The 26,870-nt window shown below is 44.8% G+C and overlaps 2 protein-coding genes across 14 annotated transcripts in view; one reads left to right on the plus strand and one right to left on the minus strand.

The window, feature by feature from the left end:
• The first annotated feature begins 2,883 nt into the window (after nucleotides 1-2,883).
• On the plus strand, nucleotides 2,884-24,899 carry PAX9 (paired box 9). 4 transcript variants are annotated; one of them, XM_025443792.3, is made up of 6 exons: nucleotides 2,884-3,144; nucleotides 6,987-7,380; nucleotides 8,182-8,808; nucleotides 11,821-11,963; nucleotides 21,682-21,904; nucleotides 22,679-24,899. In XM_025443792.3, the coding sequence occupies exons 2-6, from the start codon at nucleotides 7,377-7,379 to the stop codon at nucleotides 22,768-22,770; spliced, it is 1,089 nt and encodes a 362-aa protein (XP_025299577.1). In that variant the 5' UTR covers nucleotides 2,884-3,144; nucleotides 6,987-7,376; the 3' UTR covers nucleotides 22,771-24,899. The 4 variants fall into 4 exon arrangements, with proteins under 4 accessions (XP_025299577.1, XP_025299580.1, XP_025299579.1 ...); XM_025443795.3 differs by having other exon boundaries at nucleotides 2,885-3,144; nucleotides 22,105-24,899; XM_025443793.3 differs by having other exon boundaries at nucleotides 2,886-3,144; nucleotides 24,317-24,899.
• Nucleotides 24,889-26,870, minus strand: part of SLC25A21 (solute carrier family 25 member 21) — a 470,013-nt gene continuing 468,031 nt past the window's right edge. For all 10 annotated transcript variants that reach the window (XM_049113067.1, XM_049113063.1, XM_025443799.3 and 7 more), the window contains one exon: nucleotides 24,889-26,168. In XM_049113067.1, the coding sequence (XP_048969024.1) occupies nucleotides 26,107-26,168 (62 nt within the window). In that variant the 3' untranslated portion in view covers nucleotides 24,889-26,106. The remainder of the gene's footprint in view (nucleotides 26,169-26,870) is intronic.

Below are 26,870 nucleotides of genomic sequence, written 5' to 3' on the forward strand. Positions count from 1 at the left end.
TTTTCCAAGACAGTAAAAATGACCTCTGCTCCTCGTAACTTTGTGATTTTCTCTTACCCTGGCTAGCACTTCTCCCAGGGTGCACTGAAATCCCTTTAACATTATAGTTTTTTTTAAAACAAGATGGTTTATTTTTCCTCTATATCCAGGATAACGAAAAGAATTGAGCTGGACTACAAGATGCACCCAAGAGCAAGAAAAACGTTAACTATAGTCGGGACTCCAGGGAGAGAGCATGGCTAGCTACCACGTACACTTCAGAGCCACTTGGGCCCAGCTAGCGGTATTAATTACGGGTTCTAATTTTATTGCAGCTCGGCTCCTCCAGGTTTGTCCCCACCACAACGGTCTTAAAAAGAAACACCCGCAGGCACACACCACAAGGAATCCTCAAGAAAGACAAAGGTAGATTTCTCTGCCTGGGGGGTTGATACTCCGAGAGCGCTTCGGGAATCAAATGGGCATGTCCCGGCACCTGGGAACAGATCCCAGCGAAGAGCAGCTCAATCCCGATTCTTCTTCTCCGTCCTCGTCCTCGCAGTGCCCCTCTTCCTGCAGATCGGCCGCGGCGCTCCCCGGGGGGACGCTTCGGGTCCCCACAGTAGCTGTGGCCCGCGCCGCGACGCCCCGGAGTAGCCTGGGTCAGAAGACAGCGCCCGCAGCCAGAGCGCGATCACCAGGGCCGTCCGGCATCCTCGCCGGCGTAGCGTGGAGCGTCTGGGAGTCTAAGCCTATAGTGAGGAAGCATAGGGTGCAGGCCCTCTTTCCGCAGGCTCTCGACACCTCCCCTCCCAGGGATGGAGGGGGGAACGCGGAGAGTCCAATGTCCGTGCTGACACCTGCGGTAAGGGGGCTTCTCTCGGCGCTTTAGCAAGAGCTGTTCCTGCAGAATAGGGAAACGGGGAGCACAGAGACACGGGGAGCCCGGTGGGATTTGCATTCTCATCTACTTAATTAACCGCATGATCTCCTTTAATCTGTTTTGTGGGCTCTTATTTAAGATAAGCCTCTGTTTTATCTCTTGTGGCACTGGGAAGATAACATCTCCTTTATATGGTTTTTGTGGTGATTGGACGTTGTGAGCCCTCAGCAAATGGTAGGATGAGCTGGAGAACCGTGGTCTCATCACTCCCTTTCTCTTTGCAGTGTCTGGTTTTCCCGCCCCAAAGCAGGGACCGGTCACCGACCCTTGGCCCTGAGTAGCCCCTTGGGGATTCCAAGAGGCCATCAGCTTTGCAGTGCTTGGAAGATGAACTTTGAGTGGATCATGAGTCGGCCTTGGAGAGTGGTAGAGAAAGGTATGGGGATTTGGAGCCCAGCTGAGAGTTGAGGATGGAGGAGGAATTGGAAGAAGAAACGAAAAATTTCGGGCTATCAAAGTTCCGTGGATTTTCAAAGGCCTTTCCCAGCCTTTGCAAAAATTACTGCGGGAGCGCGATCAAATCTGACACCTGTAGGTGGCGCTATGACGAGGTGACTCGGCTGGGAGAAGGTAGTCAGGGGCTCCAGGACCGCCGCAAATTCTCCGTGGCTCCGACCCTGACTCTTCTCAGCCCCTGCTTCCTATTTTCGGAGGGATGGTGATGACAGTGCGGCAAGACTATCTGCATTTCACGGTCAGCGCAGGGCTACTTGGTAGTGGAATTCGGCCAGCGAAAGGGACAGGTTGGAAATGCCGCGCCTCAACCGCACGGAGCTGGGCAGCTCCACCACTCTCTGTGCGTTGCCCGGGTGCGAGGACTCCGCGAGAGGGAGCCGCAAAGTGAGCCAGCCTGTTCTCTGCATCACTGAAAATGGGAGGAACGCTGGCGCTTAGCTCCAAGACTGGCCCCCAGGTTGATTCGGCTCCTTGAAGCCTGGAGGCAACCCCAACCTCACACACACACACACACACACACACACACACACACACACACACACAAGCTGCATTTAACAGAGCCCGGACTGAGGATCCTGAAGAGTTTTGCATGTGCTTGAGAGTCGAAACCAAGGCTTAGAGGTGCGGCCTGGTTCGCATTTATCTTTTCCAGACAGCCTTTGGGCCAATCGGGTCTTCGGAAGGGAGGCAGCCCGACTGCCCTCACAGGGACCCTGAGGGCAGAGTCTTTAAGAACACTGAAAACCTGCTTTTTCAACCACACGCAGCTGCAACGTTTTTGAGCTGCTTCAGCTCAAGGCTGTATGTAGAGTGATCGCGGATGCTGTCCTCTCATCATGGAGCGGTGTGGCTTCCAAAGATGCTTAGACCCAGACAGGGCGAAGTGCCTCCTCCCTCTGACTGGAGGCTCAGGCTGGCCTCCCAGAAGGGATCTTCCCTGCCCCTGCCCCGGCCCCGGCCCCGGCCCCCAACCGGGATCCATCCTTGATCGCACTTGCCGGACCGCAGCCACAGGTTTTGCCCTTTGCATAAAAATGTGTTCTCTTTCATTTGAGGATTTAATAAACAAATGTAACTATATCACATGGGGCTCTGCGCCGTCCTTCTGAAAGCAATTCCGCTGTTGAAAACTGAAAAATGGGTGTAATTTGCGTTCAGAAAGTGATGTTAGGGTCATGGCAATTTCCCGGGCCATTATTTATTTTTACTTTAAAGTCTTTAGGGAAGATTTGCTTATATACTCGGAAACCTTCCAATGCGAGGGTACCAGGAATCCAGTTCGCCTTCAACGCGAGGGGGAGGGGGTGGAGAACAATTACTGAGTGACGCTAATATGGGGAAACTGAAAAGAAATGTCGATTGTTTTTATTGTAACAGAAGGAGTGAACAAACAGAAAAACCAACCCTGGGTGATCGGAAACAGGCAGGCGGGGAATTAAAAGCGGGTTTCAGGCTGCAACAGGCCCCTCCCCTGCCCTTGGAAGGAGAAAGCGGGTGCCGAGCGCTCTCAGCCCCGGGGCGCATCACACGGCCCCGCAGCGGGATTTCTGCGCTCTGGGGACCCTGCACGCTGCTGTCCTCTGGGGAAAGGTCTTGAATCGTAAGCATCGTCGGCAGGAAGGCAGAGAGGCGGCAGGGAGTCCTTGGAGATTCTCCGAGAATTATCTGGGCTCCTTCTGGGGGCTGCCCCCCCGCAGGCCCCCCGCCTTCACTTTGGGCTGGTGTATCCTGCGGCGTCCGCGGCCGGGCTAAGTCCAGGCCTGCAGGTCAGTGTGTGGGCACCTCCACACCCCAACCCAGGAGGCCTGGCTGGGGCTGGGGCCCTGGCAGTCTCGTCCCTCCCTCACCCCAAAGCTTTTCCCTCTAGCCGCCGCCCCCACTCCACCCGCGGCTCTACGGCGCAGATCCCGCCTGGCCCGCAGCTCAGGGTGGACCTCCCTGGCCTCGGGCACAGGGCGCGCTTCCGGCTGCCACGTGCCGCAGCAGGCGCTGGGAGGTCGAGTAGGCGGAGGAGCGGCCGCTGACCCCGAGTGGCCGGGACGGAGCAGTGGGCAGGTCGGGGCTGGAACCCGTGGCCCGGGCGGTAGCGCAGTCTGCAGAGGACTGAAGTCCGGCCTCCTTTACTCTACGCCGCGCTCAATCTTTCACTTACCCTGAAAGAGGCGCTCCCTGGGGAGGACCGGATTCGAGATCTTGTTTCTACCTCATTCCCTCCACTCGAGGCTGGAAGAAGTCACTGGGCTCCGAAAACCCGTCCCGGAGCTCAGAGCCTGCCTCGTCTCCATCCCTGGAGCTCCCAGGGCTGGGCGAGAAGCGGGCACCGTCGCCTGCGCCTGCCCGGGGTCCTGTCCCCAGGAGGAGGGGAGGAGGAGGGCAAGTTGGAAGAAACTGCCCCTTAATCTTCTCCGCCAACTCTGCCCTTCATAAATGCAACTGCGAACGGCAGGACCTCTCGCGCGCGGGGACGTAGTCGTAGCTGACCTGCAGACCCCGGGGTAGCAGCCCGGGGCGTCGGTGGGGTTGGAGAGCTAGGAAGGAGTTCTCCTCCCTCAACAGCCTGTAGCTCCGGGGTCGCACCTCGGCAGTCCCCGGGCGGGCGCCGTCCGCCCGGTTGCGCGAGGGCGGCCTCAGAAAGAGCTGGATCCTGTTCCTCCGCGCGGTCTCTCCTTGGATCCCGCTAGCGCCGAGAGGGGGGCCCACAGGTTACTGTCCGCGGCACGGCGACCGCTGACAGGTTTATGAAGACTTTACAACATCTGGCCTGGGCCTGCAGTGGAGGGCAGGAGCCTAGCCTAAGAGCGCGCTGCGGGCTAAGTTACCCCAGCCGCGCACCCGGGGCGAGCCGCCCCTGGAGTCCCGGGCCCTGGCTTCCCTCGGGCTGGTGTATACTCTGTCCCTGCCAGCGTGGAGCGCCCGGATTCTCTCCACCCCGTGTAGCCCGCTCCTTCCCACCCTCCCCCGTTAGCTTCCAGTCTCCTACTGAGTAAATATTTACCCTGAGAGCGGGTAGCCCCTTGGAGGAGGCCTCGACAGCACCCTGGGAAGGCTTTTGACTTCTCCCCCTCGGCCTGTGTTAGCTGCAGGCCTTACTGGTTGTGTTTTGGTTTTGGTCTTTTAGTTGACATTTTTCCGATCTCAGTGTAACTGAGTCTGGGTCCACAGCGGGCAGTAATCGGGCAGCGCTGACCCCAGCTGCCCCTTGGCTCTTTCTCCAAGTTCTGCGTCCCTAGGCCCACTGTCGAGGCTTACTGGCCCTTTACATCTCTCCCTCCCAGTTCTAGCCCTCTAGTCCTCTTTCCCTTCTTCTGGTCACTTATGTCTCTCTTGGGCTCTTCTATTTGCCATATCACTCAGTGTGATCCCAGGGGGGGTTCAGCATCAGCCCCTTGCTCTAGGATCCCTTGCCTGTCTGTGCCCTGAAGTATCAACTCCTTTTGCCACAGAATCTCGGGCCTCAGTTTACCACGAGTTCTTAGTGTCCCCAAGCACCGGTGATGATTCTTCGCCGGCTCTTCGGATTGCGCTGAGCTGAGAGCACCGAACACCCACACCCGCCGGCGTGATGAGGGCCTGCGGGGCTTCAAGAATCCGGGAGAAGGGGTGCGCAGCAAAGATAATGCGTGGACAGGGCCAAGTCCAACAGGTGGAAATGTCGAGATAGTAGCAGACCTGTTTGAGAGCACGGGCATGTCAGGCAGCTGACAGAGCTTAGAGGCAAACGAGAGGGATTTGTGTTTTAGGTCCACCTAGCCGGAGCTCTAAACAATGCGAGTCTCTGGATCACACCGGGTTCTACACTCCGCTGTAGAACCACTAAAACCCTCATACGGCGCAAAGACCCACATCCGGCACTGGGTCCTGCCAGCCAGAAGGTGGAACAGCCCTTTACCGACACTGCAGCCCAGCAAAGTCAGGGAGGCACTCGCTGGGCTCGAATTGAGTAGAGTCCGCGCAAGAGGTAGCGGTGCGTGTCTGGGGGGGGGGGGGCAGGGGAGGGGACAGGGAGCTTCTTGACCAAGAGAAGCCCAGTATGTTCAATCTTTCACACAAACCTCAGTCGTAGGCTCCTCTTTGACATCCCAGTCAAATAATTTGCACCCAATCCCCAGGAAGAAATTGCTGCATTAAGAATCTTGGATTCTCAGGGGACCTCTGCGTGGCAAAATACCAGGCGGTGCCAAACAATAGGTATTTGGGGTCAGACCAGGGTGAAATCACTATCAAGACAAACTGCGAGATTTTGAACAATTGAAACAAACAAAAAGACAAATTCAAGTATTTCTAATTGTAAGACTTTTTGCAAGAACCCGATTATAAACAGTTAAGGGTGTTTGAATGTATCTGTATCTTTTAAATCCTTCTTACCTGTAAATTTGAAGTCAGACTGTGGCCCCAACCACAGAAGCCTGAAAATCTGGAGGTGGCTCTTCATTTCAAAAAGCAGAGATGACCATTCATTCTTCTGGTTTCTTGTCACTTACTGGCCCAGAATCTGGGCCCAGTCAGCTTCCCTGTAGGTAGACCAGAGCCATACACATCCCTTGGGATTGTGGGAGGATCAACAGGAATCCTTGTGCACAAGAAGTAATGTTATGACTGTCTAGTATCCTTGAACCTAAGCAGTCCAAACACCCAGGTTCTAAAGATGTCTCCCATCTTGTTTTTAATTTTGATTAGCATTCTCCACAACCCATATTCAAAATGTGATTAATTTTGGCCGCCAAAAAGAGTAATGTACACTTTAGATTAGACTTGGAGTGATCGAAAGTGAAAAATCAGAAGTAGGCTGATTCTCAGGGCCTCTGGTAGCTAAACAGAAGATGGGGGAATTGCATGTAGGTGCAGGCTCGATGTTCAACTTTCTTGGGACCAATCTCTTTCATTAAATAAGACCCTTTTGCTGCGGTTCACTGGTTGGGGGGGAAACCGGCAAACCGTGGCATCAAGTACCAGCAGTCCAGCACCGAAGCTGAGCGCAGTGGCGCGCAGGCCTCCAAGGAGAGTGCCTCGAGCCAGGCAATCTTCGATGTTGGCTGGGAGCTGCTTAACTTCTCCGCGAACCGTGTGCGGCCACAGCCTGGAGCCTGCGTGGCTAGGGTTTGCCTCCGCGCTCTCGAATGAACCCACCAGAAACTGCGTTGGGGGCGGGGTAGTCCCAGGGGCAGCAGAGGGGTCTCCACCTGGCGGTCACAGTGGCCTCCACCTCTGGCTCGGTCTCCCCTTAACCTCCTGGTCTCTCGGATCGGCCTACCGACTCACCTGCGCTCTAGCTACCTAGCATAGGCTGGAGTGAGGTATCATCCTCCTGTAATAGCGTCCATCTCCGGACAGCCCCAGGAGGCCCGCAGGACCGGCTATTCTAAGAATACCCCCCCCCCGACACACACACACCTGACGGTGGCCCCCACCTCTCACCTAGAGTTCTACCTTCAGTTCGGAGGCGTCTGTTCCCCCCTCCCGCCAAGTTTCCTCAACTCCTTCCTCCTTAGTCTCTCTATTCAGACTAAACGCTTTCATTTGCTTATTCAGCATTTTTATCAGCCTGATTTTGTTGTCTGTTTGCGCTGCCGCCGGAAAGGTGTCAAACATCCATTTTCATTGTATTTAGTCACCCAGGTGCAGAGCAAGCTTGAAAGAGACAGCGGAAGAACTTTCCCGGACTGCACTGTCGCTCAGCAGCCCGCACCAATCACCACGCAGCTTGACCTCGGGCCCTCCTCTTTGAGGGCGTGTCCCTGGTGAGTGATAGACGGAGCCGCCCGGCCCAGCTCGGGCCAGCCCACGTTGCTGCTTAGATTGAAATGCAGAACTCTAGCCTCTTTCATCGGGGCACAGACTTCCTTTTACTCCTTCCTTCTGCTCTCTCGCCGCCTCCTCCCGGGAAGAAGCGGAGGCACCGGCGGTCCGGGGCAGCGGCAAGCCGGGCCACTGGGGCTGTGCGAAAAGTTTCTTTTTGGGAGTTCGGAACTGGGGCCCCTTTGGTGTACTGCTCGGAGCAATGGGTGAGTGGCGGCGGGGAACGCTGTCAGAGCCGGGGAGGGAGGGAGGGAAGGAGAAGGCGAGGGAGGGAGGGAGGGAGCGCGAGGGCGCGCACCGCTGAGCGCTCACACTCTTCTTATTGACTTTGCTCGTGTTCCTACAAGTTGTTAGGAACGCGCTAAGGGTCAGGGCGCACGGCAGTTCAGTGTGTGAACGCTGGCTACTGGGTTGCTGTTGATGCCATTTTCTGATCTTAAAACAAGGGAGCGGTGGCATCAGCAAGCCCTGTAGCCTCGGTGGCGGACCAAGTTTTGTTTCACATAAACTCACACAACTCAGAACAGGAAAAAACCAAACCAAACCAAAACAAAACAACCAAACCAACCGTAGTTTCTCCTAGACCTTGCCTAATTGCGCCGGTCCCCAGGCCGGGCGCTGGGGCTCAAGCGGTAGCGGCCCAAAGACTTTTAGCGCCGAGCAGCCGAGAAGGAGCCGGTTGCAGGCGTCAAGACTGATTTCCCCGCCTGCTTCGGAGGCTTTTGAGCACTTGGAGCGGCCTTGCTTCTCACCACTTTATTTGCTTGTAGTGGCCGCAGGCACCACCGGAACGGGGTGGGGGGAGGGAGGGAGGGTGTCCGATTCGACCTTAGTGGTTTGGGGCTGTTGGGCAAGGCTCGGGGACAGTAGGGTTTGGGAAAAGCCCAGGTTCCCCGCCGGGGGTGGGTGCATCTACCCAGCCCCCTGACGTGGGCGGAGGCCGAGTGGTAACCGGCTGTCCCAAACTGCCGGGGCGCGTCCCCGCGCGCCGCGTGTTCGTTTTGCAGAGCCAGCCTTTGGGGAGGTGAACCAGCTGGGAGGAGTATTCGTGAACGGGAGGCCGCTGCCCAACGCTATCCGGCTTCGTATCGTGGAACTGGCCCAACTGGGCATCAGACCGTGTGACATCAGCCGCCAGCTACGGGTCTCACACGGCTGCGTCAGCAAGATTCTGGCGCGCTACAACGAGACGGGCTCGATCTTGCCAGGAGCCATTGGGGGCAGCAAGCCCCGAGTTACCACCCCCACCGTGGTGAAGCACATCCGGACCTACAAGCAAAGGGATCCTGGCATCTTTGCCTGGGAAATCCGGGACCGCCTGCTGGCGGACGGCGTGTGTGACAAGTACAACGTGCCCTCGGTGAGCTCCATCAGCCGCATCCTGCGCAACAAGATCGGCAACTTGGCTCAACAGGGCCATTACGACTCGTACAAGCAGCACCAGCCGGCGCCACAGCCGGCGCTGCCCTATAACCACATCTACTCGTACCCCAGCCCCATCACGGCGGCCGCAGCTAAGGTGCCCACGCCTCCCGGGGTGCCTGCCATCCCCGGCTCGGTGGCCATGCCCCGTACCTGGCCCTCCTCCCATTCCGTCACCGACATCCTGGGCATTCGCTCTATCACCGACCAAGGTAAGGGCTCGGGGGCCGGACGTGTGGGTGTGCAGAGCCTTCCTCTGCACCCTCGCTGGTGTCTCCGTATCTGCGGCCTCGGGGCCCGCGCCTATCCCACCACCTGAGGCTTTTTCCTTTCGAAACGAAGGAGTCCTCCCAGGGGGTGTCCTGATCTCATTAACTTGAAATTCATGCCCTCTGTTTCCTTGCCACACACAGTCTCCTGCCTCATCTCAAACTACCAGACCCATAACATCCCCCCATCCCCAACACATGGTTCGCATTTTCCACCCTCCCCCGCCTCTCGCGCCGCGGCAGCCTTAGACCCGCTCGCTCGCTTGGAGAGCGCGGCCCGGGTCGGACTTGGGGCGCAGCCCGGGAGGCCTGAGCCGGCGTGGGGCTGCTGGCTGCAGACACCGCTGCGGGCGGCTTGTTTGGGGATCAGATGCGGCCGCGAGGAGTCGGGCACCCTGTGGAAATTGCAGTATTCTTGGATTCTGGCAATCAGGCCAAATTTGCTCAGGCAGGAAGTTCAAATGTCACCTAATTGGTTTCATTCTTATGCTTCACTTCATTTTCCTCGGAAACGGAGGTCCCCAAGTTACTACTAGTAACTTGCATGTTGCTGCATTGCTCATTCTGGGACTCATTTTCTGCTTTATTTCTCTCTCTCTCTCTCTCTCTCTCTCTCTCTCTCTCTCTGCCTCTCTCTTTTTCGTATCGCTCCCACCCCCGGCCTTTACCTTAGCCGACTTCAGTCTGTGTGTATCTTAGGAAGTGGCACCCCCCCCCCCCGCAGGGATGGAAACAAAATGCATGGTGATTTCATCTTGTCCTCTCTTCTTTCCCGTTTTCCCCAAGCCTGCGGCTTCCCTTTAGGGTCCCCCGTCCTTGGGAATGCATGCAGACATCTAGTACCTGCACATTTTCAGCGGTGCCACCCCACTCTTCCTTTCCTTTCTCACCCTTGACCTTGCGGTGTCTTGAGTGTCTTTTCTGCGTGGTAAGAACGATTCCCCGAGCTCTCCCGCACGGTTGGGCTTCCGCAGACCAGAGCTTGTTTTCTTTTACTTCATAATTAACCAAAACAACACAACAACAGCAGCAAGGAAACTGGCATTGACTTCTTTCTCGGTAGGGGGAGAAAAGTAAAAATACCCTAGACACAGAATCTAAATAATATAGAAATAAGAGCCTACCGTTTTAATTTCTTAGCCGAAAGTTTAAAAAGTGCAGGGGGGAAATTAAGTAGGAGAAGGTGGTGGTGGTGGTGGGGGGGGGGAAGAGTTCCTTTAATTATTTCCTGCCTTTCTCTGTTGCCACCACATTGGTACAATTATCTTTTTAAGTAATTAAATCAGAGCCCTGATTTCTCATCTTCTTGGATGCTGACCGAGCTTACAAGACTCTTCTTCTAGGAGCTCAGTTTTGTCTTATTCAGAGTTGGTTGGAGCTTTAGTTGGAGAGAGTTTGCCCTTGATTTATAGGATAAACTGACCTCACTGACATTTAAAGGAAGCCCCTGTTCATGGGAAAGTGTGAGATCAGCAGAAATGGGGGCTCACAGGGGGATCTCAATTTCTTAAGATAACTACAGGCTTGTGCCCACCGATTGCCTTTTGTCTGGGAAGGCAAAGAGAGATTGGCAGTTCTTTGCCAAAATACGGTTTCCTGGTGCAAATTGGAACACAATCTGATTCTTTGGAGAGGGGGAGGAAGGGGCGGGGGGAGAGTTGAAAAGACAACCGTGCTTCCCTAGGGGTCCTATAGTCAGACCAACTATCCGCTGGAAAAGTAGTGGATTATATGGAGAGGAGTAACTCTTCATTCTAGATGTTGATTCTGGATGCCAGCTTTAAACGACCTGTTCTCTGACAAATCTATGAATATAAAATGATTATTTCTAGAAGTGATCATTTCTACAAAATGATTGCCCTTTCAAAAGCACTGTGTCAGATGGAAGTATTTAAACTCAAGTTGTGGTGGCTTTGTCAAACTTCAGTCCTCCACCCATAGGTCCCAAAGACAAAAACACATTGCTCATAGTCTTCAAATATCTTTTCTTTAAAACTGCACTTAGTCATTTAAGGATGGCAGTGATTCAAGAGGCACACTTCTAGGTATTGTGGTCATCAGTTTACAACATATAATTTTCTTTATATCTCTATTAAAAAAACATAAAGGATAACTGACAGCTTTACTCCTTTTTCAAAACCCTTAATTCTACCTTCATTTTCTTAACTTTTATTTCATTAAAAAAAAAAAAACAACTCCCTCTACAACCTTGCCACTGACACTGGTTGGCATTTACTGCGGTAACTGTAGTCTTTATTTTTTAAGTTATGTGCACATAATCTCACATATTTAACGTGTAGACATAGAGCATTAAGGGCAGTCACATATGAATTACGCACACACAAGACAAACTACGCATGTCTATTTTGCGTGTGTATTGTGGGCATCATGCAGTTATTTGTTTGCAAAGGACTTTGCAGGTCTTTGGTCTCTGTTGACCTAAGTGCGAGATCCCCACTGCGCGGCGAGCACTTTTCTGGATGTCTCGGAGCAGCAGCAGCAGCACAGGCCCAAGACGGTTAGGCCAGGGACGCTCCTCTCTCCCCTTTCACTCCGCCCGCACCAGTCCCTGTTTCCTGCCTCCCGAGTCGACCCCGGACGAGGACTGGGACGAGCGGCGCGTCCAGCTTCGCGTGTTCGTTCCTCGATTTAGGAAAACTCTCAGGTTCCTTCCATTCGCTTCCCCGGGGGAACAAGGAGAGGAGGAGGGAATCAAAGGCTTTTGAAAAAAAGGGGGAAACCCCTTCCCGCAGGCGTGGGGGAGAGCGCTGGGAGAGGCCTACGCCGAGGGGCGTGAACTGCGCCGGGGCCCGGGCTGCGAGCCGCCGAGGCCGCGCCGGGAGGTCGGGGGCAGGGGTCGGCGCCCCGGAGCTCGCCGGTCGCGCCTTCGCGCCGCGTCTCCGGAGGGGGCGCGCGGGTCGGCCCTCCCGCTTGACGCCTTCTCCTCCTCCCCAGGCGTGAGCGACAGCTCCCCCTACCACAGCCCCAAGGTGGAGGAGTGGAGCAGCCTGGGCCGGAACAACTTCCCGGCGGCCGCCCCGCACGCGGTGAACGGGCTGGAGAAGGGCGCCCTGGAGCAGGAAGCCAAGTACGCTCAGGTGAGGAGGCAGGGCCCCGCCGGCTGCGCCGCGTGGCGGCCGGGTTTGCGCGACGGAGGACCCCGTTCCTTTCTGAGCCTCGACCAGGGGAAGCCGCGGCCGACCCCCCGCCAATGCCGGGAGCCCATTCCGGGTCGGGCGAGGCGGGACCGGGGCCCGGAGCTTCCGGGGCGCAGTTGAGGCCTCGACCCCCCCCCCCCCGCGCCCGCCCCCGCGCCCGCCCCCGCGGTGGAGGCGCCGCCGGGCCCGCCTGGCCTCCGCGGCGCGGGGAGGCGGCGCCCGAAGCCCACCCGGCCGGCCGCTCGCACGGGCTGGCGAGCCGGGCCTGGGTCCTCGGAGCGGCCTCCGTGCCCGCGAAGCGCACGCCCGAGGTCGCGGCCTGCGGGTCGGGGGCGGCGGGGCCCTCGCGCCCGGCGGGCTCTCGTGCCGCGGCTCCCCGAAGACAAACAAACGTGGCTTGCCCTGCGACGGCGAAGAGAGGGCCACCAGATAAACCTAATAAAGTTACCATTCCCCGATTAAAGGTCACGTCGTAATCTCCCAAGGGAGGTTTGTGAGAAAACCTCAAATTATACGGACTGGCTGTGGACCGTTTAATTTTTCTTTCCCTCCGTCCCTCCCCCGACTCTGCAGAAGAAAAATTAAAACACTCGTGTTTTTATTCCCCCTGAGGAAAACTAAGCAACCACCACCACAAAAGCCCTAGAGTTTTGAGTCTAAATTCATCATCATGATGGAGTCAGGGGTTCAAACCTCTGAAACACACACACACACACACACACACACACACACACACACACGGACCTGACCTGAAGGCAGCCTAAGGTTTCTAAGAGCGGATCTGCGTAGATTTGCAAATTTCTTAATCCCAAACTCCAATTCCAAAGCCTCAAAATACCGTTTGCATTTTATTATTTTGAAGCCGTAAAACTCCTATGTTTTCTTATCTGTCAAAATTAGCGTTTTACATGAAATGTAACTTGTTACTTTTATTCACTTGGGAAAAAAAATCCTCATCCTTATTTTCTCTAACAAACCCCATTTCCACTTCCTTTTCTCTCCCTGATTTTGCTAAAACAGAATTAGATACCTATAAGTAGCTCTCCCGTGACAAATTTCTCCCAAGAAATAGCAGCAAAGAAAAAGAGGTCCCTTTCCTGAGTTTGTTTCTACTGTAAACAATGCCAGGGAGAAATTATTATTATTTTTAAAGATTTTATTTATTTATTCATGAGAGACACAGAGAGAGGGGCAGAGATTTAGACAGAGGGAGAGGCAGGCTCCCCGCCGGGGAGCCTGATGGGGACTCATCCCAGGACCCCAGGATCACGACCTGAGCTAAAGGGGAGACGCTCAACCAACCTAGGTATCCCCCGAGGGGAAATTATATGAAAGTTTGCAATTTTCTTTTATAAGAAGCCCCCCATTCATAAAGAAGAGGCAGTATGTACAATGATTACAGGAGCTCCGATCTTCTGGCACCAGTCACTAAAGCAAGTTATTTAACCTTTTAGCACCTCCATTTCTTCATCTGTAAACCCGGGACACAATAGTCCTAACCTCAGGAGATGTTGTGAAGATTCAATGAGATAATGCAGCCCTATGGCTCATAGTAAGCACGCATTAAATAGTACCTGTGGTTATAAATGGCGGTTGGAAATCGACTTTTAAAAACAAGCATTTTTTTTGTGTGTGAGAATATACTTTGTTCAGAGAGCTCATAGTCAATAAGCGCCAAGGCATTTTGTTACAAACAATAGAGGAGTGTTTTTAAAGCACTGAGCAGAGTAGCAAGCATTTAATAGGTGCTCAGGAGTTTTTATTAGGTCATCATTTGTTGGAATAACATCAGGAAGTATAGAGTCGAAAAATAGTTTTAAATTCTTACATATAGTTGATACACCCGGTTTATTTATGAAGCAGTGTCATAATTCAAAAATCTTTGATTATTTCATTTTTTCTCTCTTCAATTATAGATCTAGTGTTTATACTCATTTAGAAATGGTTAATTCATACACCTCAAAACCACACTGACCAATTTAAAATAAAAATAGAACGCTGATTCAAATAATCTACTCTGTATACTTTGACCATTTATATTGATTACATTTAAACACTGATATTATATCACTAAATTATGAGATTTGTAAAGGCAAGTAAATGAGAGACATAAGTGGCTAAATAAGTATTGTTCTAAATACAAGAGGACAAGTTATATATTTTTTTCCAGAAGAAAAATATCTTAAATTTGGAAACTTATTTTTTTTAAAAAAGATTTTATTTATTTATTTGAGAGACAGAGAGAGAAAGACAAAACAAGCAGGGGGAGGGGCAGAGGGAGAAGCAGACTCCCTGCTGAGCAGGGAGCCTAATTTGGGGCTCCATCTCAGGACCCTGAGATAATGACCTGAGCTAAAGGCAGACTGCCTGTGCTACTCAGGCACCCCAAATTTGGAAACTTCTTAATTGCAGTATGCTAATCTTCTCCATTGCCAGGTAATAATATAATTCAGATGATGTAAAATTTCAAAACTTGAAAAGTTTCTAAGTACAATTAAATCAGTGGTTACTCTATTATAATTATCAAAATAGTCCTTAATGATGAAGGTGTTCTAAGTAGGCACAGAAATTTAGGCTGTGTCATTTTGTGAGCAGTTTTGGAATTTAGACCTTGACTTCCTTGAGGGTAAAATTCTATACTAATATTTGCTCATAAACAAGAAAGCAGTGATAAGGTGTCTCATATATATATATATATATATATAAGTGTCTCATATATATGCATATATATATGCATTTCTCTTACAAATATTCAAAGGGCAGGTTTATTTTTAAAAATCATTTTTCAAAATGTTATCAGCATAAGTACACTTTTACAATCAAATGTAAACTTAAGTAACATTTCTCCTTATTTGTATTATGAACAAAATTTAAAGTTTTCAGCAAAAGAGATTCTCAAAAATTATGCACATAATACTTTCAGGGCATTTATAATTTTTGGTAAATAGTGCAACATTATATGAGCCTAGTTTCAATTTAGTATATAGAGGAGGAAATTGAGAATTCAAAATCATAGGAATTAGAGCATAATCTTTTCCCAGAAGACACCTGTAAAATTACCAAAGGGACTGAATTGACAACTGATTGTAGGTACTAGTGATTACCGTAATCTAGAGATTCTATTTTCAGCTTAAACGCAAAAAAAGGATGACTGATCACTAGTAATTAGAACCTTATGCACATTTCAGCTATAGACATACCTATCTTTTGTTTTTTAAATACTAATTTAGAATATTCAAACTTGTCTTACTGATTAATATTACATTGAAGTCAACATTTCACATTGCCATGCAGAAGTCCTTATTGTCTACCGTTGAGGATAGAAGAAGAGGAATACTTATTTGTTTTGGCTTTTTTCACCTGCATTTAATATTGGGCTAGAAATCCGTAAACTCAAAAAAAAAAAAAAATCCTTAAACTCATCTAATTCTGAATGGCAAACATTCTCTGTTTCCTAATGCTGGTTCTCTTCTGTTGAAAGCATAAAACCTCTACTGAATGCAATTGCATGGCAAAGAGAAGGCGGCATGTGGTGGTGGTGGAGGATTGAAATATATCTACCCTTTTACATGGTACTTAGTGAATTAATGCTTCATTTTATTTAAACAGTTTATAAATAGTTGTATTTTTAAAAATTTTTTTATTGGAGTTCAATTTGCCAACATATAGCATAACATAAATAGTTGTATAGTTCTTGAAACATTTTCTACAATTGGGCATATTTTCTCAGAAAAAATATATTGCATATCTGGTACTCTAACTGAAGTAATCTGAATGTTAGATTTATAAGCTTGTAGTATCTTCATATTTGGGTAGTATATGTTAGCTATTTTAATATAACATAAGCTACAAATCGAGATGTCAGAGATGGGGAATAGTCTATGCAAACTTGAACTTGAAAAAGTTTAACATTAAACAAGTGAAAATGATTGGATTTGGAGACAAATTAATCTGAAATTTTTATGAAGCATTTATTTGTATATTGTATTTGAAATAAAGATAGTATTTCAGAATCCTGAATATAATTTTCTAGTGCATTATTTTAAACTCTGGTTGTCCTTGCAGACATACCGTTCTCATGAAAATATAAATGAAGTTGCACTGGGTTTTTCATCATATGAAATAAAAGTTAATTTTGTCTCAGATAATTTATAATTTTGTAGAGAATCCAACTGTAGGCAAATGCCAATGGAGACACTTTGAAATTCATGATGTTATCTATTATGAAAAACATTCCTTGACCTGGGTTGCTTTTATTTATTAGTGTCTTAAAATAAGATTAATGATTATGTAGTAGTAAAATGTGTCATATAAAATACAAAAAAAGCAATTTCAAATTTTTTCAAGGCTACTTTAATTTTAATATTTTAGAAACATAAAATTTAGGAAAAAATTCAAATAGCTTTCCATTATCTAAAGACATTTAGATCTGCAGTGTGATAACTCAGCATAATTAAGATCTTTTTGGATGAATGTTGAAACCGTATTGACACAACCATCATTTCACCTTATCAGATTTGTTTTATTGGTCATTGCATAGTGAATTAAGAAGGGCAGAACAACAGTCAAACAAAAAGATTACACCAAAAAAAGAAAATCTTGTTTATTTTCAGATCTGAAACATTTTCTTGCTAATGATATGGAAGCTGAAATTCTAGGTGAAGCACATCTCTATTTGTGGCTAAGTCTACTCTACTATAAAGCCAAAGTAAACTCATTTTATCATAAGGGGAGGACCCGACCAGGTAGAGCTGATGAGTGGATGAAAGACTGTGGGTAGAGGACTTGGCACTGCTATTTGCATTTTCTTCAAGAGAGAAAATGTTGAGTAGACAATTCCCGGAATGTGAAGACTACTAGTCTATAACTTGCAATTGCCAGACAGTTGTCATACCAGTTTTTTTTTTTTCCGTGGTGAAGAGTGTTTGGATATTAATGCATTTCCATTTTCGGGGGGGTGGGCGGGTATAGATGTGGATAAATGGAACAACCATAAATCAAATAGTGAAATGGCTACGTTGGAACTTATATTTACTTTTTCCAACAGTTTTATTCATTTTGCTTACTTAAAGTGTAACGCCAGTTCTGTGATAAAGAGTGCCCAGTTTTTCTGTTGTTGTTGTTTTTCTTTTTAAAGCAAGAGTATCACATCTTCTGCCTTCAAAAGGCTGCACTAACTTAGGTATACAAATGATTATGAAAACCTGTGATGTGTCCTGTTTTATGAGGATATTGAAATGATTAAGGCAAACTCCTGTCCTCAAACTGTTTATAGTCTAGCTCTCTGCCAATTCAGCTCCTCAACATAGTAATTTAAAAACATATTTTTAAAAACTGGCAAATCTATATTTCTAACATTTTAGAAGTAAAGTGAAAACTCATGCTTTTCATTTAAACTGTAACTAGACGTTGTATTTCATGTGTTTTTTTTTTCTAGACAGTTTCCTTTAATGCCAGTAAGATAAAAATTTGTCTTTTTCTAAAAACATTCAACAAAGCAAGTAACTTACTTTTTCCAGGGTATGCAATTTGTCTACTTTATTTTGTATTAGTAAATCTCATTCTCAAAATTAGTTAGAAGAGAATTTGCTTCAGGGAGCCTCCTTGTACAGTTCTCATGAGGAGAGGATTCTTCTCATGGCTTTTATGGAAGATACACATAAAAAAAGGGGTTGATGGATTGAAGTCTTATTTATGGAATCTTTAGGTAAAGTCATTTTCAAAAATGAGATTTCCATTACATGCCCATTGCTGGGGTTTCATTTGGAAAATTTGTTTACTCTTCTCTGGGGATTCCATATGTTGGTTGATTTATAAATCATATTTACAATCCAATTAAATAGAGTAATTTAGCATGTTTGCTCCCACTATATTTATGGTGTACATTTGGTAGTCTCCACTCAGCTTAACTAGCTTTTCAGATTAATTACATGCCCTTCACTGAAAACATTAAACAGATTTGGGAAGTTTAAGTCATGTACTCTTTTACTGGAAAGAATAAACAAACATCAATGCTACCTGTAGTTGTTTTCCTTTGTGGTGGAAAGTTTTACTCATTCAGTGATTGATTCATAAATAACAATTACTTTATCCAGTAGAGATTTATATCTTTTACCAATGTCATGTTTCAAAATTAATAGTGAGAAAATTGACAGGTTTATTGAGTTACTAGAATGAATGAATGGTGTAGGTGGCAGGTACATTTTAAAGCATGTTTGTTATCTCATCTTGCTTATGCTGCTTTTTCTAAATTTCTAAATCTGAACTTTAAAAGTAAAAAGGAAAATTAAGACAAAACTTTTTCACCCCGGGTCTGGATCCTAATTTAACCTGAGGGAAAACTAAGACTTATTTTTATACTGTTTAAAGATTTGTGGGGTTTTTTTCCCCTTTTTTTTTCTTCTAAGCACACACATTTGCCTCCTCTTGCCTTTTTCTAACAAGATAAGGATATCAAACCTCTTGAGCATCCCTTCTTACTCATCCTTTCTGCAATACAGAGGGGACTGCATCACTAAAATGACTCTAAGTATGTTGTAGATTTTAGAGAACTTTGAAATATTTAATACTAGTAGTAATAATAACATAAAAGCAAATTTGGTGCCTTAAGTATGAGAAATTGGGCAAATATGGAAAAAATTAGTATTTATTTTATGCTCCAAAACAAATGCAGTCACATAATAAGTTAGGCACCTGAAGGTAACACAGGCCTAAATCCAGCATTCTTCCTCCCTCTAAATCCCAGGAGCATTATATAGAATGCGAGTCCAATCCAGCCTGGTTTCTCAGGGGGGACGTTTCAGGGCAAAAAGAAGTGGGTCCAGGTAAGGGGATTGTAGGCATTGCAACAGAACAGCTGAAGAGCTCCAAATAAAGGGGGGTACATCAAGAAGCAATGGTTCCCAGGGCAAGGGGGTATGGGGAGGAATGGGAAGATGTTGAAGCAAGTGTTTTAGAGGAAACTGTAATTGTGGATGATAGTAAAAATACAAAGAAAAGAAAATGGGTAGGAAAAAATTAGCTGTCATGAAAATTAGAATTCATCAACGCAGTTTTTGGCTAATAGAGCATTGTTTCTTCATGTATAATATTAAAAGTTTAACCTTATGTACCTCTAAAGTGTTGAGCAAAGGTTTTAACTATTTAAAAATAATTTTAATCTTAACATTCTTATTTGATTTTTAGTGACATTAGTGTCAGCAGCATAAAATATTAATTAATCTTGAATGGAGGAGGCCTATACAGATACAAATACCTTTCTATAACTGGACTAGAATGTGTTTTTTTTGAAACTAATTTCTTTTTTTTTTTTTAGATTTTATTTATTTATTCATGTGAGACAGAGAGAGAGAGAGAGAGGCAGAGACACAGACAGGGGGAGAAGCAGGCTCCATGCAGGGAGCCTGATGTGGGACTCAATCCCGGGTCTCCAGGATCAGGCCCTGGGCTGAAGGCGGCGCTAAACTGCTGAGCCACCCGGGCTGCCCTGAAACGGATTTCTTATGGGTTTTTTGGAAAATTCTACACAAACATGATTGGAACTATAATTTCTATACAATGCTAGATTTCTTTTGCAATTTGATAGCTCTCCATCTTACTCATCTTCTGAGAGCCTTAGAGTATGCCTCCTTGGAGCCATTCTCTGATGAGTCATCCTCAGAAATGGGGAAAATATATATATATTTTTTTAGAAGTTAAGAAACAGAATGAGGATCTAAGAATGAGAATAGCATTCTAGAAGGAGAAAGAATCTTTTACAAGGTGTTATCTCAAAAGATACTCTAGTTTGATACTAAATTGTGTATCTTTTAATTGTCCTGGAAAGGCAGGAAAAGATTTGCTACAGAGGATCCCATGTCACACTGGAGTGATAGCTTCTTTTAACACATGACCACTTACTTGCCAATTGGCCCAGGGTAAATGGCTAAATTCCTTAATCTATATTCTTGTGTATAAAAAGAGGATACAATTTCATTTATGTTTTAAAGTGATGTGAAATGATTTCTTTGCTAAAAAATAGAGCACCATCCTATGGGACCCTTGAAATACATTTTAATTTCAATTGAACGTTATATTGTAATCATTATATATTATCTTGTCATTATTATAAACCCAGTAGTTTATAATGAGTTACAATTCACCAATCTTCATTATTCCATAAAATATGTTGTCTATTTCTTGGTGCCTGGACATAGGACATACTCAAGAAGCCTTAGTGTCCTTTCCCCTTCCTCATTTTTCAAAGAGCAGACACTTTGATAACCAGAACAGGAGGTATGTCTTCTACCAAGGACACTAGGTTAACCCCTCTACTTTTATTCTTATTTTGTCAGAAACCCATGAGCAGTATTAAATCATATCCCTGTGTTTATTCTACTCTGTGTATTGCTCTAAATTGACAAAATCATTTTTGAGAACCCACCATTGCATCTCATAGATGTGGAAGTGAAAATAATAAACAAATGAATTAAATTAGAAAATAATTTCCATGTTGCAATCCAAATGGAAAAAAGCATCTAATTAACATATGTCTGCTTTTCTTACCTCTAAGGATTGAATCAGTTTTACTACTAGCAATTCTATTATTTACATTACACTCACTAGGAATTATGTTGATATGTTAATTTATTCACATGACTACCAGGGAAAGGATTTACTATTTATTTCTAAATAATGCAGAAATTGAGGGGAAAAAAAAAAAGTTGTTTGAAGAAAGATGCCAAGTGTTCATGCCAGAATCGGGATTAGAAATCAGGCTGTTTTTGTTGTTGTTAATAGTAACAATACCAACAATAATTTATTGGATGCCAAGAGAACACTGGTTTCTAGGCAGAATCACTTGCCAGGGCTGCTGCATTTTGTTTGCAAACTAAGATTTTACATTTAAATTCATTTCAAGAGATTTATCCATGTGGCTTTAAAAATTCCTATCACAGGACCCCAAAACCTTGCAAACCAGTTTTCCAATTTTGAAACCACACATGTGCAGTTCTTTTATATTCTAAAAGACAGTTTCCTTTTTGATAAAATAGCTCTAGAAAAAAGATCCCCAGTCTTTATTTAAAAACTCTTACAAGACAACTGCCTGATTTTGCATGTCCTTTGTCCAACACGCATTTTCAACATGACATTTTAAAATCTAGCCCATGTTTTATTTAACAAAAGTTGTGCTCATTTTTAGTATCTAAAGTGACAGCTTACACTCTGTACCCTTCTTTGCTGGAAACGAAAGCTACACCAACCAGGCCCTTCACAAATGCTTCAACAAAAGAGCCAAACAAAACCAAAGTACAGGGAAGGTTGACAAAGGCATTCGGATAGCTGAACAAGCTTCTGAGAGTATTTAATCACCATTAATTCTTTCCTCACCCTGTATTTCCTTCCTATAATTCCCAATAGCAAAGCAAATACCGTGTATTTTCATGTTGTAGCCTCCTCAAAACCTTTGTGGAAGGAGTAATGTCTTTTGGCATTATGTTTAAGTAGCAAGGTATGGATGCATTTGGAATGTAAAGATCGGATCTAAAACAATCAGAAAGTAGAGTCAGAATATTGCTACTACCACTCAGAACTTACATTCTGCCACTTTCTGAGAACCCGTGAAATGTCAACTACTACAATGTGGTAATTTTCACCTCTTCTCTTTTCCTACTCTTAGGCACCAAATGGCCTACCAGCTGTAAGCAGTTTTGTGTCAGCATCCAGCATGGCTCCTTATCCTACCCCGGCCCAAGTGTCGCCTTACATGACCTACAGTGCCGCTCCTTCCGGTTATGTGGCTGGACATGGGTGGCAACATGCCAGCAGCACCCCACTTCCCCCCCACAACTGTGACATTCCCGCCTCGCTGGCGTTCAAGGGAATGCAGGCAGCCAGAGAAGGTAGTCACTCTGTCACGGCTTCTGCGCTCTGATGGGAAATTCTGTCCGCAGCAGCTTCACCCCGGCTCCCCTCCGCAACCCTCCCCCTCTTCCCGGATCCCACCCCTCCTGCCCTCCCGCCCCCAAAGCTGGCTTTACAGACTCACATCCTTTGTGCTGGTGACACTTAAATATTTCTTGCCATAACTTCTCTCTTACAGAAAACCTGACATGACTTTAGGATTTGAAAACAAAAGCAATCTTAAGGATTGAATGAGACATTTGTGTTGCCCACACACTGTTTAACGTAGCAAAGAAACCTGCACCCCTCAAAGGGCTTAAGGAACTTTTAAAACTAGTCTTTGGTAAAACCACATGTGTATATTTATTCTAAATCAACCTGAACTTTTGAAACGTGCAATTGTTGAGATTTTGCAAAATCAATAAAGGAAACTACATATAGAAAAAAAAAGTTATGCTATACCCTCTAATCAAATAAGGTGACCAAATAAGCTTTAATTCATCATTAGGAAACTAATCAATAATTGACTTATTTGAGTGATGCTTTGTTTATTTTTAAGAGATGACCTATTTTGTTGCAAAATATAATGTATAACACAAGCAATATCTGAATTTAGCTCCTCCTGGTGTTTTTGACTTGGTTCCATACAATAATGTTTATATTTCCTATTAGTTTGTAAATATGGACTCTGGATGGTGCATTTGTGTTTTCATCCGGTGGGATATTCCCTCTCCCTCCCACCTCTATCTATTTTTTTCTTTCTTTTTGCAAAGGTGACTTTCTGGCAACGTCTTTGTCTCTGTTTGGTGGTGGGCTGCTCGGGCTCCTGGACCTGGACTTGCCCCAAATTTTGTGTGTGCAGTGAAGGCTTCAACATCTTATGAAGGACACTTTCTTTCTACAGCAGAGGACTCAAAAGCAGATTAAACAAGCCAGTCTCCCATTTTGTATCCTAATCAAACAACACACATGCCAAGCATATAAAGACATGAGGGTGGAAAATATCTGAACAAGAAGGCTTTAAAGGAAGTCACTTAGAAACTTAAGTTTAATGTGAAACGCTTTGCAAAGACACTTAAAATGAACTTTATGTTAAGAAAAACCACTGTGAAACTAAATTGTACTGTTATTGTTGGCTTACCTGTGTGTTCAGCAATCTCAGCCCAAAATTATGTTGTAATTTAAAGAAAATGGAAAATTCTGCTCTAATGAATGTAAAAACGGCTTGCTGTGAAGTTTACATTGTTGTACAGAAGCATATTTCACATGTAGGTAAACTGGTGGTGGTATTAGAAATACAAATGCTATTTAATTTTTTAAAAAAATTCCCTTTATTCATTTCTGGAGGTACAGGACATAGTTTAGCTGATAAGTCTTTCTAGACCAATTGGGTTTTCACTTTTATGTTTAATGGTAGAGCTGTGGGGTATACGTGTGAGTGAGCGTGTGCTATGTGTTTTTAAAACAACTGCTTTTCTTGGGCAAAACTCTACAGTTTTTCTCTTCTGTTTAGAAAGTTCTTCCTGCTTGGCAATATGTAGGCTTGAAACTACACTTTAAAAACATTGGTACAATTCATCTATTGGAAAATTAATATATTGTGGGTTTCATTGTTTTTTAAAAATATTTTTTGGTGTTGATTCTGTGCAATAATTAACAGGGCACATCACTAGATGTGGATGTTAAAGATGCATTCGTTAGGTGATCTCGATTTCTTCTTGTCTGTGCTGTGTGTGCACAGTCTACATGGCAGTCCAGTTCCGTCACATTGGTTTCATGGCTTCATTTAAAACTCAGATGGCTAGATGAGCTAGGTTTTCAGATCACTAGCATATAAACAGTAAGCAGATTTCTGACACATGAGTTATACTCGAGGAGTTGCTTTTTTCAAGCAACATATCTTATAGAGAGAGCTTTGAATGGCATTTATTTCTAAAGCAACCAAAATTCAGTGCTACAAACAGAGGATTATAACTTCAGGAGAAGAATAAGCAGAAAGAACAGATGAACTCTCAGGGCCATAGTCTTCCTTTGATCTTCTAAAACTCCTATTGACATCTGGAGTTCCCAGTCTGGTGAGAAAATAGACTATAAACCGAACAGACCAAAGATACCAGTCCAATATTTTGGTGGAGACTTTAAAACCATACCATACAGGCACTCTCCTGCCATCCAGAAAAACTGACATAAGGTATAGAATTGTCCCTTATCAGATATTTTTTTGGATGGCTACTAGGAGTCTTTAAAAAAATATATATCAATCATTTGTAGGGAAACACAATGAAATATTATTTTCTTTAAATTAAGAAATCTCGTTATGCTATTTATAAGTTTTTTCTTGTTCTTGTATTTTTAAAAAAATACTAATATTAATGATATCAAGATTTTTTTTTCTTCTCTTTTTCCCCCAGGTCTTTTCTTAGCAACAGTGAATTCACACGGAGTAACTTAAGAAAGACAACAGAAAGCTAAAACACAATTTGCTATTCAAGGCAAAATATGATTTAAAGCTACTTTTACAAATAAGAGAAGGAAAATGGGATGGGGTATGGGACTGGGATTGTTTGATTTTTAAATGTTATTATTATTGGCTAATGTTGACATATTTCCTTTGTTTCTTAGGGGGTAAAAGTGTTGTTTTTAAACTGGCAAATGCACTCTTCAGAGATCCTTTTCCATCCCATTCACAGGGAGAGGTTAAAGGTTCAATTTCATGGCCTCTATCCAGGCAGTGCTCTCCCTCACAGGATGCAAGAGCATTACCTGCAAGGAGAGAATGCAGTTGTACAACAGACATATTCTTATTTCTCTTGTTTTTTTTTCCCCTCCTTTTAATGACCTTCTTATGGAATATTGGGCTGAAATATAAGTTAAAAAACACGTTGGAAAGGATGTACAACCGAAGGCTGTGTATGTATATACAGTATGTCAAAAAGCCTTTATTTTTATACTTCAAATGCTCTAAATTAATAAAAAGTAATAATTATCAAGTTATCTTTTATTTTTTATTTTCAAAATGCTTTAGTGACATAGCCTCATGGTAGAAATATCCCTTAGCAGTAGTTAAGAACACGTATCATCTAGAGTGTGCAGACATTTTGTTGACTTTAGCTACCGAAGTAGCATCATTTCAGGATGCAAATATAAAATCAAGTTTGGTTATATCAGTGCCAGGGAGATATTTTTAGAGTGCATGTTAGTACAGGAATCTTTGGAAATGCTAAGAATGTACTTCTATTTTGAAACATTTTTTCCTTTCATAATGCATATTTTAACAATGCAGACAGTTGACTTCACACCTGAAGCTATCACTTGAAACTAATAACTTGGAAATGTAGTTTTGCTCTAAACATTCTTTCTAAGAATGGCATAGGTAAGAATTCTGAACAAAGATAGCTGGATGCAAATACAGACCGCACAAATGGGCCCAAGGAGTGGTTCCAATTTGTGTTTTAACATGAAAATATTTCAGCAACAAAAATTGTTTTCAAAGGGAATTATGTAAAGGAAAATAGTTCAATATAATTCATGTGTTCTATTTGCCGTAAAAGACTCCACGTATCAGGATTTAAAATATGACCTTCTTTAAACAACAGTACAAAATATAAAGTAGATTTGGGAAAATATAGCTGTGATGTGTATTATTATTCTAAAGAACACCAACAAATTTAAATTTTGACATAAAATGCAGCATTTAAAAAATGCCATTTTAGTGTACTTTGAAAACATTTTCCTTGTGCCTTTTAAATATTATTTACGGGAGAATTTAATTACTTATAAAAACTACTCAAATTTTGGCTTTTTTTATTACTTTAAGCATTTCTTGATCTCGTGGGAAAAATAATTATTAATACAGTGCATTTTCATATTGAAGCAGTATAGGAGGAAAACATCACAAAATTTATATAATTTTTGTGAAATCTGATTTCTATACTATTTTCTATGTTCAGTTTACATACCTGATTACTTCATACTATTTTTCGTCTCACAGATTTATAGATAGGGCCAAGAGTACAGTCTCAATTTGTCTAGAGAGAATTTCTGAAGTATCAAAATAGGTTTTGTTCTTGAATAAGCTCTTTCCCCTTAATAATTGTATATAATTGTGTAATTATAATGTATAAGCACATCAGCTGAGCTGATAGTCCCTCCTCATGGTGCTGTATACCAGATATCCATGATCTCAACACTTCTAAGGCAATCACCAGTTCTTCTGAAGCCATGAATAGGTGTATTCATAAACCAGCAGCATCACCGCACCACCTAGAAAAGAAAAGAGCTGGTTTTTATCTAAAATCCTGCAAAACAGTGTTCCTTTCCCCCACTGGGTTTCTGAAGCTGTGAAGTCCCATAGGCCTATCAGGAAAGGGCTGTTTAGACTCATCAGGCCTTGGACTCTAATACATCGATATAAAACTACTGTGGAAAATTCTCAGAGCAAAATCAAGACCATCTTGAGCCTCTGAATACATTTTTTCCCCATGAGTTTCTGTAACTTTCATCATTTCTCATCAGATTCTTTTTCAGGCACTTTTAATTTTTAAAAGTAAATAAATATAGACACATTTAGTCATGTAAGGGCATGTGGCGTTCCTGCAAACAGAAACCTTCATATTTTTCATATGTGGGCAGAGGATTTATCTTTTTCGGTCCATAATTAGCACTTCCCTAGTTGCATTCAAGAAGGAAAGCTCTGAGAAGGTGCTTGATAGATGAGTCTGGTTTTCTCCTATTGCCTTCAAACTGCATTGCAATGTGAAAAATAGCTTCTGAGTATTTAAAAAGATGTGTATTACAAATTATAGCTAGCTTTCAACCTCCTTTTGCTTTTATTCCTTTTATCTGCCTCAGATATGAATGGATTGCACTTGAACATTTGGTAGTGGGGTTTGGGTGTCACGGACCACTATTTGTCTTAAAAGGTCAGCAGGACTATGATACAGGGAAACAAGCACCAAGGCTGCA

This window comes from Canis lupus, chromosome 8 (assembly GCF_003254725.2).
Source record: "Canis lupus dingo isolate Sandy chromosome 8, ASM325472v2, whole genome shotgun sequence".
NCBI lineage: Eukaryota > Metazoa > Chordata > Mammalia > Carnivora > Canidae > Canis > Canis lupus.

What these genes read in the sequence shown, in the direction of transcription:
- PAX9 (XM_025443792.3), top strand. An exon ending in TCGCTCTATCACCGACCAAG is followed by an intron (nt 8,809 to 11,820) that starts GTAAGGGCTCGG and finishes CCTCCTCCCCAG; the next exon opens with GCGTGAGCGACAGCTCCCCC. An exon ending in AATGCAGGCAGCCAGAGAAG is followed by an intron (nt 21,905 to 22,678) that starts GTAGTCACTCTG and finishes CTTTTTGCAAAG; the next exon opens with GTGACTTTCTGGCAACGTCT.